General features: G+C 42.3%; 2 protein-coding genes and 1 non-coding gene across 4 annotated transcripts in view; all 3 read right to left on the reverse strand.

Moving 5' to 3' along the window:
- LOC117772301 (protein jagged-1b) overlaps nucleotides 1-8350 on the reverse strand; it is a 54775-nt gene extending 46425 nt beyond the window's left edge. The window contains exons 1-2 of the mRNA XM_034603315.1: nucleotides 7399-8350; nucleotides 2231-2566 (exon numbers count right to left, since the gene is read on the reverse strand). Of these exons, the coding sequence (XP_034459206.1) occupies nucleotides 2231-2566; nucleotides 7399-7557 (495 nt within the window). The 5' untranslated portion in view covers nucleotides 7558-8350. The remainder of the gene's footprint in view (nucleotides 1-2230; nucleotides 2567-7398) is intronic.
- A 1711-nt stretch (nucleotides 8351-10061) lies between these two features.
- On the reverse strand, nucleotides 10062-10135 carry trnat-agu. The gene has a single exon. It is a non-coding gene; the product is annotated as a tRNA-Thr (tRNA).
- A 3120-nt stretch (nucleotides 10136-13255) lies between these two features.
- snrpa (small nuclear ribonucleoprotein polypeptide A) lies at nucleotides 13256-16358 on the reverse strand. Of its 2 annotated transcripts, none has more exons than XM_034603320.1 (7): nucleotides 16228-16358; nucleotides 15852-15927; nucleotides 15588-15760; nucleotides 14581-14757; nucleotides 14083-14252; nucleotides 13874-13963; nucleotides 13256-13784 (listed from the first exon to the last, which is right to left on the reverse strand). In XM_034603320.1, exons 2-7 carry the CDS (start codon nucleotides 15922-15924, stop codon nucleotides 13625-13627), a joined length of 843 nt encoding a protein of 280 aa, XP_034459211.1. In that variant the 5' UTR covers nucleotides 15925-15927; nucleotides 16228-16358; the 3' UTR covers nucleotides 13256-13624. The 2 variants fall into 2 exon arrangements, with proteins under 2 accessions (XP_034459211.1, XP_034459210.1); XM_034603319.1 differs by having other exon boundaries at nucleotides 13874-13962; nucleotides 14076-14252.
- Between the last annotated feature and the right edge of the window lie 203 nt (nucleotides 16359-16561).

Here is a 16561-nt window from a genome sequence, read left to right on the forward strand (position 1 = left end):
AGAAATTATAGTCCAGAGAGACGTGTGATAGTTTGTTGGTTATTTTAGAGTTCAAGAGAGAGAGGGGACAGTCAGTCATCACAATGTTTCCATAATTTATCTATAATCTCTATAATTCTATATGTGACTATGAACAATCTGTCTGAAGCCTTCTGGTGTCTGTTTCTAGTTTGACCAATCACATATGAGCAGGCTTTGGTTGTGTGGACACAGAACACGTTGACCGAAATGCTTTTAGCTTTATTTGCATTCACAGGAAGATAATTAATAGAGATTGGCCAAAATGTCATCCAGACCTAAGACCTTTAAAAAATATATTTCTGTGGTTTGTGTGGATACACGTTCATATCCGCTGTCTAAACCAGAAGCCCCAATATATTGGCTGTTGCCCCCAGAGGCTAATACGTCTTCAGGAGATAGCCGATGGCCATCGAGGTTGACTTATCCATAACCCCAACACCATCACACCACCCGCTGACCTTTAGCTTCTACAAGCACGATGACCGAGCACCTGTGTGCTTTCACTGGAAAAAGTAAGAGCCCTTCTAAATGACAGTATTTATGACACATTGACATTAAAGCTTACTCCCCTTACTGACCCTGTAAGGATTTCACGTCTCAAATCAAACAAGTAACACAACACTAAATCAATGGGTGCACATGATAGGCCCCATTTCCTTTACATTTTAGTCCAACAAATATTTTCATGATAAAGTTTGGAAAATCCTAGAATCTTCAAACCACTTGTTTTATCTAAGTCCATAAAGTCAAAGACAACTAGCTTGTTATCAATAAAGACTGAGGAAACCATTAAAGCTTTGTATTTGAGGGGCTTAAACTGGTGGATCTGCATCGAACTAAAATTAAGCAAAGTATAGACAGACTGACTGATTAATCTCAAATCTTAGACTCATAGTTTAAGGTAAATTATTTAGATAAGTGTATGGAACAATGAATAATAAACAGAAGATTAAATAAGCTAACAACCACTATTTAATTTGGTAAAGAAGCCAACAATCCTTCAATAGTACTCACTACTGTTTTTCTTCCCTGCATGCATGTGTGAAAAGTAATGAAAAAGAGAGACACACAGTAATCGATATCTGCTTCTTGGCCACTCTCGCCTCCTGTTGTGCTAATTTCAGATGAATTGGTCTGCTCTTTATTAAGGACATGAGGAACAGAGCAGCCGGCGGTGTGAGGTTTGATCCAGACACAGATTTTTCGATAAAGAAATCAGTGAAAAGACCAAAAGCTTTTAAAGGTCACACATTTTACCCTTTTGTTGTGTTTATTTTTGCAGTTTTGATATCGATGAGAAGATCCATTTCTGGTACCAAAAATCATCTCAGTGTAGTTTTATATCTCGTCTCTCTGGAGTTGTAGCATTTTGTGTTGGTCGCTGATCAGCTCATCTAGGCAGGTTAACCTCAAGTAACAGATTTGATCCTACTTTACAAATGGAGATGGTCAGTGAGCAATGAAATGAGGCAATTAGTCGGTTAAATTTAGACTAAAATACTCTGATATTTTAGATGAAAACCACAGCTATCCTTTAGTCTCTCATATTGCTGTCCTGTGCAACAATATATTGGTTTCCTGACGTCCAATGATTGTGCAGCAATTAGTCTACATTTTTCTTTCTTGTATATCAGTGACAGAATGACAACTTGATATTGTGTTGTTAATAAAGTTAAAACAACAATAAAAAAAAAAAGGTTGGATGGTGCGTACAGGTGGCATCGGAAATATTGCATTATTGTCACTTTAATAATCTTTGGACTCCTCCGATTTATCTTGGGGATCCTCGGGGGAGTCCAACCATGAGATTTGGAGCTGAATTCATCTCTGAAATTGAATATTTCATTTCATAAAGGTGTATTGATATTTTTGTGGATATAGTTTTTTTCCTGCAAAGTGACCAACATCTGCTATGAAACACAATAATAAAATGTTGATGTTTAATTTTGTCTGTGAACTACCTGAGCAGATATTGTGATATGGTGAAATACGCTGTCGTTCCTGTAATTGTTTCCATGTCGTCCAGGTCGATACTTTCACACACATGCACTGAACGATGAAGGAAGTGTAAAATCATGTGAACATGAACTCAGCCTCTGAAAGACATTGTTATTCCACTCAAGCCTCACTTTGAGTGTACTGTTGTACTTCAAGCTTAGCCTGTTCCCTTGGTAACCATACTGATAACCAGCACTGCCCCTGTACTTACCGGCCAAGCGTATTTGAAGGGAATGACAATGTGTCCATTAGTCCCATCTTCTCCTCCTCCTCCTCCTCCTCCGTCGTGTCCTCTGTGGCGGAGCGACTGGGAGTTTCCACCCAGGATCCCTGTGCTGCCTGACCCGAAGGTGCAGGTTCCGGTTGAGGCGACCCGGGCCTGGTACTCCTTGAGGCAGGCTAGGAAGAAAGTGTCACATTGGTCCCTGGCAGAGCAGCGCTGTCCCCCGCTGCTCTGGAGGTCGCAGCAGTCTTCGGTCTCCAGGAGGCCATGTGGGTTCTGGAAGTGGCGGATCTGAAGTTCGAACTTCCCCGCAGCCAAAACAGCCTGAGTCCAGACAGAGAGGAAAGAGACAAGCGGTTACATCAGGTTCTCATTGGTACATAGTGATTCAAATCCAAAACAGGCGAATTCAATTTAAGGAATATTTCTAATCCAGTCTGAACACTGAGCAATTGTGTGACATGGATTTTATGAAAATGGCAGCCTTTGTCGTATAAGAAGTAAAGTCTGATGAAAGAGTTTTCTCCATCCAAGATTACCTTAAATTCAGCAGAATAATTAGCAGAAAGATAGAAACGTTCAAAGAAACGTTCCAGGGATATAACTTTGAACAATGAAAGCTGGTGGAGGACACACACACACACACACACACACACACACACACACACACACACACACACACACACACACACACACACACACACACACACACACACACACACACACACATTGGCCAAAGACCTTCAACTGATGGTAATATTAGTCACAAAATTGAGCATTCACATTAAGGTGGTTTAAATTAAAGTTGACAAGTTATATTCACACAATTGATTACTTTAATAAAAGAAAAAAAACATTATTAATTTGTGTGTCACTAACTCTAAGATTTTTTTATTTCTTTGGTGAGGAAGAAAATCCCCAGTTATCAATGTATGAACCTTACGTATAAGACATAAGACGGAGGGAATTTTCACTAATAAAAGTCAACCTAACAAAACATCACTATAGTCAAAATAAAAAGTGCTGAAGCATGAAGAAACTGTGAGAACCAACATTCATGTTTCTATAACATCTCACTACTTCTGGGAATCTGCAGCGGTTTTTATCATCGGTTTATCAGTATGTGACCAAATAAGAGTCGTCAGAAGACTATAGATATAGGAAACATGACTATAGATATAGGAAACATGACTATAGATATAGGAAACATGACTATAGATATAGGAAACATGACTATAGATATAGGAAACATGACTATAGATATAGAAACAAGACTTTGTTATCTCCGCTAAGGATGTTATGTTTTCATCTGCGTTTTTTTTTTTTTTTCGCAGCTTTAAACAAAAACTCCTGGACGCAAGCCATGAACCTTGGTGATGGCTAGAAACCTGTGATCATCCAAATGATAATCTCTCATCTTTCTTTCTTTCATTCTTTCTTTCTTTACAACCACTCCCTTCTTATTTCCCTCTTCCCAGGGGACGATGACACTGGGATCCTGCTCACACTCCTTTTCTCTCCTCTTCCTCCTCCTCTTCCTCCCTTCTTTCTCTATGTGGGAACAAGCTGTAATGCTCCTGTCATTTCTCTTTCTGCGGCCATCATCTCTTCTTTTGCATTGTTTCCATTCTGCTTTTCATCTGCCTCCTTTTCTTTTCTCTGTTTAAAGATGGATGGAGGACACACACACACACACACACACACACACACACACACACACACACACACACACACACACACACACACACACACACACACACACACACACGCACACACACACACACACACACAAACACTAGATTTAACAAGCCCCCCTGAGAGTCTCGGAGCAGCAGGGTCAGGTATGTGCCTGCGTGTGTGTGTGTGTGTGTGTGTGTGTGTGTGTGTGTGTGTGTGTGTGTGTGTGTGTGTGTGTGTGTGTGTGTGTGTGTCTGTGTGTGTGTGTGTGTGTGTGTGTGTGTCTGTGTGTCACTGTAGCTGACAGACAATGGATTTGGCTTCTTCCAACAACTGCAAACCCAAAAAATAAACCGCTGTTATCTCTGTTTGTCATGAAACTCCTGCTGGTGAATAAATCTGAATAATTCACAACCACAAACACTAAACTAATGATCGCTCATTACTGTGGGCCCCAAGAATCAGAAATGCGTGTCCCCTGCAGTGTGGTGCACTCAATCATGGACGGTAATCACCAAGACCAATGAGATCTCATGTGTCCGCCAGAATCTCAGTCGCCCCATTGTGTGTGGTTGTGTTGTCCCTCTGCTGCACCCTGTCCCTGAGAGGGGGGAGGGGGGGTGAGGCAGGAGGGGTCAGGGGGATGGAGGGGTGCAGGGAGGGTGGACTCATCGACATCAAAAGGCTTGTGGAGATACAGTGGCGCTCATCACTCTACATCCTCCTTTCTTCCTCTCCTACTCTCACTGCCTGAGCCATTCCCCACATACCAGCATTTCAGCGCTTCAGTCTGACCAGAGAGAGGGAGACGGAGGGGGAGAGAGGGGGAGAGAGGGGGAGAGAGGGGGAGAGAGGTCCCAGCCGAGGCTCAAAGCATCTCTGCAGGAGAGCTCTGGAAGTTAAAGGTTCACTACACCCAAAAGCACCTGAACTTTAACTGTGCAAGGCAGGTGAGACCGGTCGAAAAGAAGATAAAGCAAAAGTTCAAAAACAAAATAACCCATAATAACAATAATAATAAAGATAATGTCATCCTGTCAAACAAAGGGCTGGAGGTGTCAGCTGGTACCAGATGATTTAATTCTCAACGCTCAGCAGCAACATCCACTTTCAAAGAAACCACAAATATTTACCACCACAGTTTCTTTGTCTATAAGTATCATATGTAATTACCTCTGTCAACATCAGTGGTTATTTGTGTGTTATTTAGCAGCATTTCACAAAAACTACTGGAGAAATTATCATGAAGCTGGGTGGAAGGATGTGATAAGGGTCAGGGAAGAACCCATTAAATGTTGGTGAAGATCTGGATCAGGCTGCTGACATTGGGAGATAGGGCGTTTTGGACATTTTCATCATTTTCCCAGGGAATAATTCAGGGATCTTGATGAAAACAATCAGGCATATTCAGGGAATCGATGAGTGTGTGTGCAGCTTGATTGAATTTAATGGGAATGTTGGGCCTTGGCTTAGGTATGTGATCTACTACTAGGAGTGCCATTCTACTTCTATTTGGAAACACATTGATTGGGTTTGTCAAATACACATTTTGTGGCACATGACCAAATTAAATTTAAGTTTTGATGCTTGATTTATCATAGAAAATGTTTTTTAAAAAATCCCTATATAAACAGATATCCTGCTTTTCAGCTTTTTCTTGTGTTATATGAGAATCAAAATTGGTTTTATAGGTACATTTTCTCTCTGATGGTGAAATTAAATTGATTTATTTCAGCTATTAGAACTATGACAGAAAACAATACAAAAATGAGAAACTGTTCACACTTGGGAGATGTCTGAAGTTAAAGTGTAATCTAATCTTATTTTGAAAATGTAGTTTTAGTTTGAAAATGAATGCATTTTGCACCGCTGGAAATCACCTGAAAACAGTGTAGTGTATCTTTACACTGCAGTGTGTTGTTGGGGAGTAATAAACCTGGACATCATGTAGAGACTGTTGGACTTCATTTAGGATTCACACTGTTCTAAGCAGGTTTACCCATCTCCCCTGATGAGGACGGTCTCCTGTCGTCTGCATAATGACTGGTCACCAGCAGCAGCAGAGGAACCTGAGTGTGTGTGTGTTTCACTCTGCAGTGCAGTCGAACGGGGGAACGGAGGGAGTGGAGTGTGTTGTTGTTCAGCTGTGAAGGGGTTGCAGAGGTGCGGCGAGAGACACGCAGAGCTGCCTGAACGTTCAACATTCACACGCCCCCGAGTTTATTCGGCTGTGGCCCCCGAGCTCCACACACACCCAAGACGCAGATGCTGGATGTGAGTTCCGTGTTTTAAAAACCCACGTGCACACAAACACACACAGTCATACATGCACACTCTGGAGCACCTCAGGGCCTGTTCCTGCTTCTGCAGAGTCCTGTCACACATCCTGATCAGACCATCAGGCCTGCAGCTGCCTGACAGCTCCCAGGAAATGTATTCTATTTTTGAATATTTTTCACTTCCAGTATTTTGGTGGCATGAAGTCTGAAGCTTTTCACTTTTCTAGGAGCAGCTTGTCAAAACCATTTATACAAGTCATTGCATTGACTTTTGAACTAATTTGTGGCACTGCAATACAAAAAACATAAAATCTGCATGTTGTCGTGAAGAGTAATTTATTTTCATTCTCGTTTCCTAAGACATGAAGTGCCTTGGGTACCTTGAAAGGCACCAGATAAATGAGAGATATTTTTCGTATCTACTAGTAGTAGTAGTAGTAGTAGTAGTAGTAGTAGTAATAGTAGTAGTCGTAGCAGTAGTAGTGGGAGTATAGAGGAAGAAGGAGAAGAAGATTAAAATATCTGTCAATGCACTCCAGCAGGAAAAGATGAGGATGCTTAGAGATGCAGGTGTAATTCTTTATTAACCGAGAAGAATGAGGAGTGGATGCTGAGCAGAGGGTGTGAGGTTGGTTTAATTAGTGTGATGTTTGACTGGAGATCCAGCACAGTCCCTCCTTAAGTATCCAGGGTTTTATTTAGCACTGAAATCCCTGAAATAAATCATGTGCAGCAGCTGATTGCTTTCTATCTCTGCTTGATTTCTGTTTTCTGCTCCATTTTCTTCCACAAAGAATGGTATTAACAAACAGTGTTTTATTTATAATACTAAATAAACAATATGATTTTGCTATACTGATCATATTAGCTGTGACGTGCTGCTAAAATTAGATTACAACAGTTCCTCTTTTGCGTGGGATCATAGACGAGCTCGGTGAAACAACAGGTGGGCACAGCGCCATGTAGGAGCAGAATGAGGGCAGCACAAAGAGGAGGACAGTGTGTGTGTGTGTGTGTGTGTGTGTGTGTGTGTGTGTGTGTGTGTGTGTGTGTGTGTGTGTGTGTGTGTGTGTGTGTGTGTGTGTGTGTGTGTGTGTGTGTGTGTGTTGTGATAAGAAAAACACGCTGAACCACAGTTAAAAGTGAGCTTCGAGGTTTTAAGACCATGACGCCCGAAATAGCACTTAATCGGTGGCTTACCTGCGGTTGTATCGTCAGCGCCACGAGGAAAATCACAGTCCGCTGCAGGTGGAGGTGTCCCCGGTGTCGGTGAGTCCTCATGTCCGTCCTCTCGGTGGTCTCTCCGCTCCGGTTTCTGGGTTCGAGCCGCGTTATCCCGTGCGCTCTCGGGCTCTCCATCACTGCGTCAAGGGGGTTGGGGACTGTGCTGTGCGCTCTGGCCGCGGCGGCGCTGGTGGTGGTGGTGCCCCCTTTCCTCGTACCTCCCTGCGTCCCTCCGTCCGCCCAGCTCTCCTCCTTCTGCGGTCTTAAACCCTGAAACTCCCGCAGAGCCACTTCATCGCGTCCAGCTCAGAGAGACCATAACTAACCTCTGTCTCCGCTTTGATTTATCCCCCACCCACCCACCCACCAGCCGCCCACCCACACACACACCTGATCACCCCCTTGCTGCTGTGTCCAGGGTGGATTTCCACTGGGAATGACACATGCACACAAACACACACACACACGGCACACAAACACACTACCCTTGCGCTGTATTCCCCGCGCCACCTGCGTTAAGAGGCTTTAAAGGTCCAATCTGCCGTTTCACTTGACTTGAACTCTCATCCCAATTAGCTGACACACTATCTCCTTCTTCTTATTATGTCTCTCTTCAAGCCGGATCCACGCACCAGCGTGGAAATCAGTTAAAAATACCAACACAATCTATATTCACCCCGTATATTTCGTGGAAACGGACGCCGAAGTTGCGTCTCTTCTGCGTAATGGTTTTCTCTGTGCGCTCTGCCTCATCCAAGCGGCTGGCTCGTCATTTGTCAACCCGATACGAAGCCCGGCGGCGACACAGTGAGTGTGGGAAACAATGAGAGGGAGAGAGAGGGAGAGAGAAAGGGAGCATGGAGGGTGTGTCCTGAGGCAGGGAATGTCCGTCTTTCAGCTCTTGTCCGGATGGTTCCCAGCGCGCACCAGACCCCCCCTCTGTCTCTCTCTCTCTCTCTCATGACCCCTCCCTCTCGCTCACACTCTGAGCCACCTGTGGACCAACCCAAAGTTTGTTTTATTCTAAATATGACACTTTTACGCACGGGATTATGCTGAATGCGCTTCACTTCCCACCTCTCCTCTCTGGGTTTACTATTTCCTCTGCACCTTTTTGTGGCACCTCGCCGGTCCCTCTCCTCTCCTCCAGTTTCACTTCAAAGCTCCGCTGTGCCAATTAAGCGCCTCCGCGGTTTTGCTCGGCCTCGAGTGGCCCCTGGAAGTTTCTATAGGTATGCTTTGAAGCTACAGCTCTCCATCATTACAATGCCACTCTGCTCCGGATGATGCAATCGGAGTTGTTTACCAAAAAAAAAAAATACGTGATCGTCACATTCACATTTATGATGAAACTTGTTTGGACAGCTGCCGCGCGCACATGCCGCTGCTTAATGATGCGCACATGAGCGCACGGACATAAAAGAGGATTGTAGGGTGCATGTAGGCATCTTTTGAGTATTGGCACCGGTCTCATGGCATATTTTCCACATCTGACCTCCAGTGTTCGTCTGATTGGACCCAAGACCTCCACACAATGTACCTTCTTTATGGGAAGAAATCTAATGAGATTCGGCCTCTTCCCCTCCTTTCCTCTTCCCCCTCCTCCTCCTCCCACTTGGGGTCTATCACAGTCTTGTTGCTCAAGAGCTTCCCTGACAACCGCTGGTGTTTCCTCGGCCTGGTGCTCTGCGCTGACCCCGGAGCAGAACAGAGGGCTCTTGAGGAGCACAGCGTTGATTTGCATAGAGGAGCAGTGACCTCCAAACATGAGCTGAATTCTAGCCAACCATCCGGAAACACACATGTACATATGGGCCTGCATGTGCGTGTGCGTGTGCGTGTGTGCGTGTGTGCGGTTCACCTGAGGAATAGCCACAAAAGAGGGGGATATAAAGAATCGCGGCCCCTGCTCTTTCTGGGTCTCATTGCATAAATGGAAGTGTTGTGTATTTGGCACCATCTAACGGTCACAGGTTTCCCTCTGTGTATAAGTTGTAGATTTAAGTCAAGGCAAGTATATACACATCATGACACATTGTAAAAGCAGCATTAAAAAATACAATACGGCATTTGAAAAGAAAATAATTACACAGAAAATAAATAATAAATAAATAAGAAACAGTGCAGTTTAAGAAATTGGTAATGCTTTGATTTAAGAGAAAGCAGTGGTTGGATAAGTCACAATTTCCACCAGTTTTATGCATCTTATTGGATGTAGTGAAATCCCATTTGTTTGACATAAACCTGATTCTGGTTTAGATTGAAGTGATCTCGTTTTTTCTCCATGTATAAGTGTTGTTATATGTAAATGTTTCCACTGCTTAAATGTTCCATGACTCTTCACAGACATGGACTGGTGAAAAGGCACTGCTGGGATTTGAACCCAGGATCTCCTGTTTACTAGACAGGCGCTTTAACGCCTGTCTAATTTAAGAGAAAGCAGTGGTTGGATAAGTCACAATTTCCACCAGTTTTATGCATCTTATTGGATGTAGTGAAATCCCATTTGTTTGACATAAACCTGATTCTGGTTTAGATTGAAGTGATCTCGTTTTTTCTCCATGTATAAGTGTTGTTATATGTAAATGTTTCCACTGCTTAAATGTTCCATGACTCTTCACAGACATGGACTGGTGAAAAGGCACTGCTGGGATTTGAACCCAGGATCTCCTGTTTACTAGACAGGCGCTTTAACCAACTAAGCCACAGCACCTACTGTATACCAGCCAGGGGCCTCCTTCTCTTGTCTGTCTAATTCCATTACAAACAATCAGAAACAGGCAAAACTTTCACAGAACAATATTACATATTTAACTCTTGATTTTACACCTTTAGTCGCTTAAATGGATAGTTCACCTTAACATTAAAATCCACTCATTATCTACTAACCCCTATGCCGACGAAGGGGTTGGGTGAAGTGTTGAATCAACAAAACACTGCTGGAGTTTCATGGGTAAACAGCGCTGCAGCCAAATCCAATACAATTGAAGTAAATGGTGACCACTTCTTCAAACATAAAAAAAACATAAAATGCCTCAACACTGCTCCTGAGGTGTTATTCAAATGTCCTTAAGCCCCGACGAGGTCATTTACACCATGTTTTTAGCCTAAATGTCCTCTGTGATCCACGCTCGAATGCTGCAGAGGAGGAGGATATGGTGTTTCCTTATTGCTTTAGAAACAAACTACTGTATAAGCATCTGTGATCAATTAAAATAATAATACTCTTTTTTGTTTTTTAAACAAAGCACTTTCCAAAAGAGGTTTAAAAAGCACTTCACTGACATAAAATAGCTAATTAAAAGCCATTTTACATCATTTAGTTCATAAAAGAGGACACTGAGTTTGTTTGTCTCATTGACAAAAGACAGTTATTCTACAGTTGACAGTGAAAGCCCCACTACCACCCTCTGGCTCATGTCTTACCCTGGGTATCTAGATTGAAGAGGACGAGCCGGGGTGATGGGGATGAGGTGGTCTGCTTTGCGAGCAGCACAACCACTCAGTGATTTAAAAACAAGGAATAACATTTTAAAATCTATCAGAAAAACCACAGGTAATCAATGCAATGGCACATGACGGCCCTTCCCTTATGCATGAGACCATTGACTCAGATGTTGTTGTCTTTGGGATGATTCTGCTTCTCTCTCTGAGGCAACACAGACGAACACAACTCCCATGTTTAACCAACAGGAATGAGTACAAGTCCCTGCAACTGAACCTCACTGTGTCGCTGAATGGGACGGCACACACGGCGCCCCTGGAGTCTAAGGTCAGCGCTTTCTCAAGGCCAAGTAGGGGAGTGTGGAAAGGCTTGGGACAGTGCAGAAGAATGTGCATTTCTGTGTACACTGTTGAGCTGACCTGAAGACAATTACCAAGGGCACAGTTTAAGTACACAACAGGGAGGCCCTGTGTGTATGTGTTGGCCTCTGTTGATAGTGCGAGTCTAAATTAAGCTTTTCAGGCCTAATTCACACATCACTCCGCCCCGCTCTCATGAATCCAGCCTTTGAGAGGGGGAGGTGGTCCTTGTACTGGCATGTAATTACTCTGCAAACCTACAGTGTCTGAGAGGGGCCAGTGAGCATGTGCTGTAAAACATACTGTAGGTATTTACTAATTGGCAAATTGTGAGACAATGTGGACATGTGAGACATTGTACTCAGAGGCATTCAGTAAATATTTGTTTAAACATGTTTTCACATAGAGGGCAGCATATATATATAATCAGAAGTTTGAGGTACTTGTACTGTACAGGGTATAGAAATGTCAACACACTGAGGTGAAAGTTTTTATTACTTCACTACATTCACCTGATGGCATTAATTACCAATTACACTGAAAATAATAATGTATAAGCATGTAAGTTACAATGTAGGTAATACAAGCCAAATGCCCAAAATATATCTAAACTCCCTTAATTAATCTCCATATGTCTCTGACAAATTCATTAATCAACATTTATATCAGCCTACAACAGCCTTAAAATATGTTATTAAATGTCCATATATTCCTGATTAACACATTATATGGGTACTTAATGTAAATTAACATATTAGGTTAAATTAAGTCCACCTAGTCATTAGTGTACAACTTGTACGTTTTTGTTTCAGTAAATATTATTCAATAATATATGTATGGGGCATTCTGCCTGCACCATTTGTGCTTTTTTCTGTTTTTATTTCATTAAAATTCTGAAACAGTACTTTAAAATTTTTTTTTAATTACAGCTTAAGTTTTAACCCTAATGATGTGTGAACATGACCAACTCAAAGCTGGAATCCACAGATTGTCCAATACCGTAAAATCATTTCTACAGGTGCATTCCCAACATTGAATAAACGATTAAATTCTCATCATTTCAAGTAAGCACCACATCCGTATATAATTTTAAAAAACGTATCTGATTTCAGAAAAACTTTGGGGGAAATAGCCTGAAAACAGATGTAGGAAATGCTACAACTGTAAACACAAAACGAAATGCTAAGCACGATAGTTCAAGATGAGCCAGTTAAGGATGTAATGGGAAAGGGAAATAAAAAAAAAATAAAAAATCAATCTCTCTGTAGTTTATTGCAATGACCAAAGCACAAAAGGCCAAATACAGATAAAATGTTCAAGTATGAGCTGCGTACTTCCAAGCACAAATTGAATGAGAAACCAATTGATTTATTAAGTAGAAAGATGATTTGTGTGGCGGCCCATTGATAGAAGATATAGGCTTCTCTGTAATAAAAACAGACATAATGGAATATTGTGTTTTTTTCTGAGGACAAAGAATTTAATTTTCTACAGAACATTAGGTTGTGGAGAACATGGGCTGCGGGCAGTCTGACATCAGCCTCCTGAGACCGATTTCAACCGAGAGCTTTTGTTACCGTTACATTTCTTTCTCGAGCTCCACTAATGACTAATACTGAATACGATTCAGATGATCTGTTTCATCCACCAAAGGTCTGAGAGTTGGCTACTTTATATTCCAAGCAAAAACTAGACATGTGATGTTCCCCAGAAACTCCATACTCTGAGGAACAAGTTATGATAAAGAGCAGATTTCTTGGCAGTTATTTGTTTAAATAAACGCTGACAGACCCGTAGGCTTCCCTAGAAAATGCTAAAACAAAAAGGTTCCAGCCAAATTAACAAAGCAGGGGAGGTGGTGGCCACTAGAAATAAATCTTTTCTGTTTGGCTGCAAAAACAATTTACTATTTGAGGTGTTTAACGCATCCATCACTTTACCCATGTACCCCTAAGAAACCTGAACATCAGGGGCAGTAGAAAGTAGGTTAATGGCACCAGCTACTGTCCTAAAAAGAAAAGAGGGAGAGCACAGTCTTAAAGAAAAGTTTTAATTATAAAAAGGAAAAAGCTCCAGGTACAATGTCTGGTGAACCAGACTCTGGGTGCAATGCTTCATGACAAACAGTTTTAAAGAACAGCACAACACATCAAGCTGCTTGTTGAGTATAAACCCAGACGACAAATCATCAATGAAGAGTTAAAACTTTAGACTTGATGGTAATAAAGTATACTTACATGTAATCCTGGAAGAAGAAATAAAAAAACTCACCACTTACTCTGTACAGATCACCAGCGATACATTTGTATAAATGATTTTGTCAGGTCACTGCTGTTCATTGTTTTAAAAAAGACCTGCATGTGTGTGCATGTTAGAAAATTACTGGTCCTGAGAGCTGTTATTTCTTTGCGAACGAGATCTTCATTGCATTCGTTTGTGTGATCTTAAAGCCCTGTAGTGCGTCTCGTGCAGCGCCGGCTTGCACTTCATTCTCAAACTCCACAAAGGCGATGTCGTGGCGACCAGGAACCAGACGCACTTCCTTGAACCCCGGGAACCTGAACACAAAACACCACATTCAATTTTAGCCTTTAACTGTTCCAATACAAATATGCAGACAATACAAAGACAATGAGGTGTTACTAACTGGTTGAAGAGCATGGAGAGCATGAGCTCGTTGGTCTCCTCTGGCAGGTTGGTGAGGAAGAGGATGTGATTTGGTGGATTTTCCGCGACCTGTGATGATTAAGGACAGTAGAAGTCAGAATATAACCAAAGGTCAAACATGGTGACATTATTAATTTCGGTAAATGAAAACATGCAAAGTGAGAGGGAAGGAGACACACTACCTGCTGGGGCATTTGTCCAGGCATCTGTCCGGGCATCATCTGACCAGGAGGCATAGCACCAGGGGGCATCTGACCAGGTGCCATGCCTGGAGGAGGCATCATGCCTGGAGGCGGCATGTAGGGCGGCTGGCCTGGCATATGCATCATGCGGGGAGCCTGGTTCATAGGAGGCATTCCCTAAAGAGTGAAGTAACAAGAATGATGAGCAGGTCTTTAGCTGTGCAGACATTTTTCCATCAAGCAGCTCTTCTATTTGCACTTTCAGATGCCATCAATGATCTCCACCTTAACCTAGGGAACCTGTTTTCCACTGTTTAATCTGTTGCATGGAAATTTGGTGCCAGAGTTAATTATTTTGTCCATTTTACCTTTCAGAGGTGAGACAGAATTCCTACGACACTAGAGCTGCTATCAAGCATGTAATGAACTTTTGAGGGTCTGTATGTACGAGAAGAAAAATGTCTGAGTAAGTTGCTCCGGACATGCCAATCTTAATTCTACATACAGGCATGGCAGCAGGCACTCCAGCGACCATGGGCACAGCAGCTCCTGCAACACCCTTCTTAGCTCCTGCTGCATCAGGTACTTTGGGCTTCTTCTTCTCTTTCTTGCGGTCACGCTCTACGAACGTCCCCTTCATCTTAGCAATGATGTCAGAGTCCATCTTGGCGTACTGGATACGCTGCAGGAGGAAAAGGTGAGTTAAGACCACGTGTCTTTCAGAAGCTACAGTTTCAAGACCTCTAAAAACCTTTTTATTACCACATAGGATGGAATTAGATACCAGTCACAGAATGAAAGACATGTTTAAACTTTAATAGATTTGTCATTGACAAGTCTTCAATGACTGTAGGCCCTGGATTTATATATTGTAAAAGTTGTTGTGTATTGTTTTATAATATTCAATTCCCTTCACTGCATTATGGTGATCTGCTCTTTATGAATGCAGGTGACAGGGCCTAAAGAAGTTGAATGCTGTGTACAATAGTGCTCTGTTTTACAATTGGCTGTAGACCACTGTACATTTTAAGCTAGTACTTACTTGCCATCTTTGTATGTCCACAGATTTTCACATTAGCTTGCTTAAATGTATAAACCTCCCCTTGGGTTGGTTCCTCCTTACCAGTCTATATACATGCGTTAAAGCCAAAATGAGCATGGCCTGTGCTCTCACAATATTCTACAAATGTTGGTCCCCAGAGTTAAATCTTTTAAATAGCTGTTCCCCTTTTCCTGGAACAATCTACGGAAGGATCTGAAATTGTGAGAGCTGCTACAGAGGGGAATTCAAGTAGATTTTAAAAGGATTGAGAAAGAAGGTGAGTGTGGAAGCTCTGAAAATTGTTAATGATATCTACTTGAAAGATTGCACATGTGCAGTGTATGACAGCTGTATGTAACTGTGGTTATTGTTTGGCACCTGACTTTAATCTCAATGATGTGTTAATCTGGCTTTATACAGGATGTCTGGAGCCCTTCTGTGATCTAGTATTCACTGTGCGGTCCACCTACCATGGGCTTGTCATAGAAAGGGAACCCCTGCATGGATCTCAGAGCATTCGAGGCGCTGTTTACTTCTTTGAAGATGACAAAGGCCTGACCCTTCATCTTCAGGTTCTGTGCGACCAGGATGTCCAAAATCTGGCCGAACTGGGAGAAGATGGCGTACAGGGACTTTTTCAACTCTGCGGGAAAAGCACAAAACAAGAGAACCCCGTAGATTTAATTCACTGATAAACTTAACTTACGACAGAGCCTGGGAGGTTAGTAACTCACCATCTTTCTTGATCTTCTCATTCAAGTTGTTGATGTAGATTGTATGGTTGAGCCGTACGTCCGTCGTGGCCATTTTCTAAGCTGCTGAGGAGTATATGGATTATTAAAAAACTTGAAATATTCCTTTTAAACCAACATAAACAGCAGCTGTTGAACCACAGAGCAAGGGACGAGCTAACGCTAGCAAACAACCCGAGTAGCGTGGGGCGGACGTTAGCCTGCAAGCTAGCTGCTGCTAACGCTACTCAAGTAAATATATCCACGTATCATTCACAGCTGATTCGAACGTTATAAGAAAACTAAGATAAAATAAGATACATTCACCAACGATTGGGCTGCAAATGTTTTCTTCAAACGAATAAATAAGATAACTCACCTCGAAATGATGAATGAAAAAGTCCCGGCCCTCACAAATACCGTTCGCTGTTCTCGCGTTAAGAAATGACGCCGACGTAGTTTCCGGGGTTTCGGTCAATTCTGTGACCAATCAGATTCTGCCTCAGACTTTTTTTCCCCCTAAGTCACAGTTTCTCCATTTTTGTAGTTTTTATCGCCACCTGCTGTTTCCAGACATGCAGCCGCCACTGCCTTTAGAAGAGAGTGCACATTTATATCAACATTACAGATGTGTAGAAAGAAACTGGACCTTATACAGAGACAGAGAGAGACACATGTTGATTAAATAAAATATTATAATAATAATAGTTTCT

Source organism: Hippoglossus hippoglossus, chromosome 13, assembly GCF_009819705.1.
Source record: "Hippoglossus hippoglossus isolate fHipHip1 chromosome 13, fHipHip1.pri, whole genome shotgun sequence".
In the NCBI taxonomy this organism is placed as follows: Eukaryota; Metazoa; Chordata; class Actinopteri; order Pleuronectiformes; family Pleuronectidae; genus Hippoglossus; species Hippoglossus hippoglossus.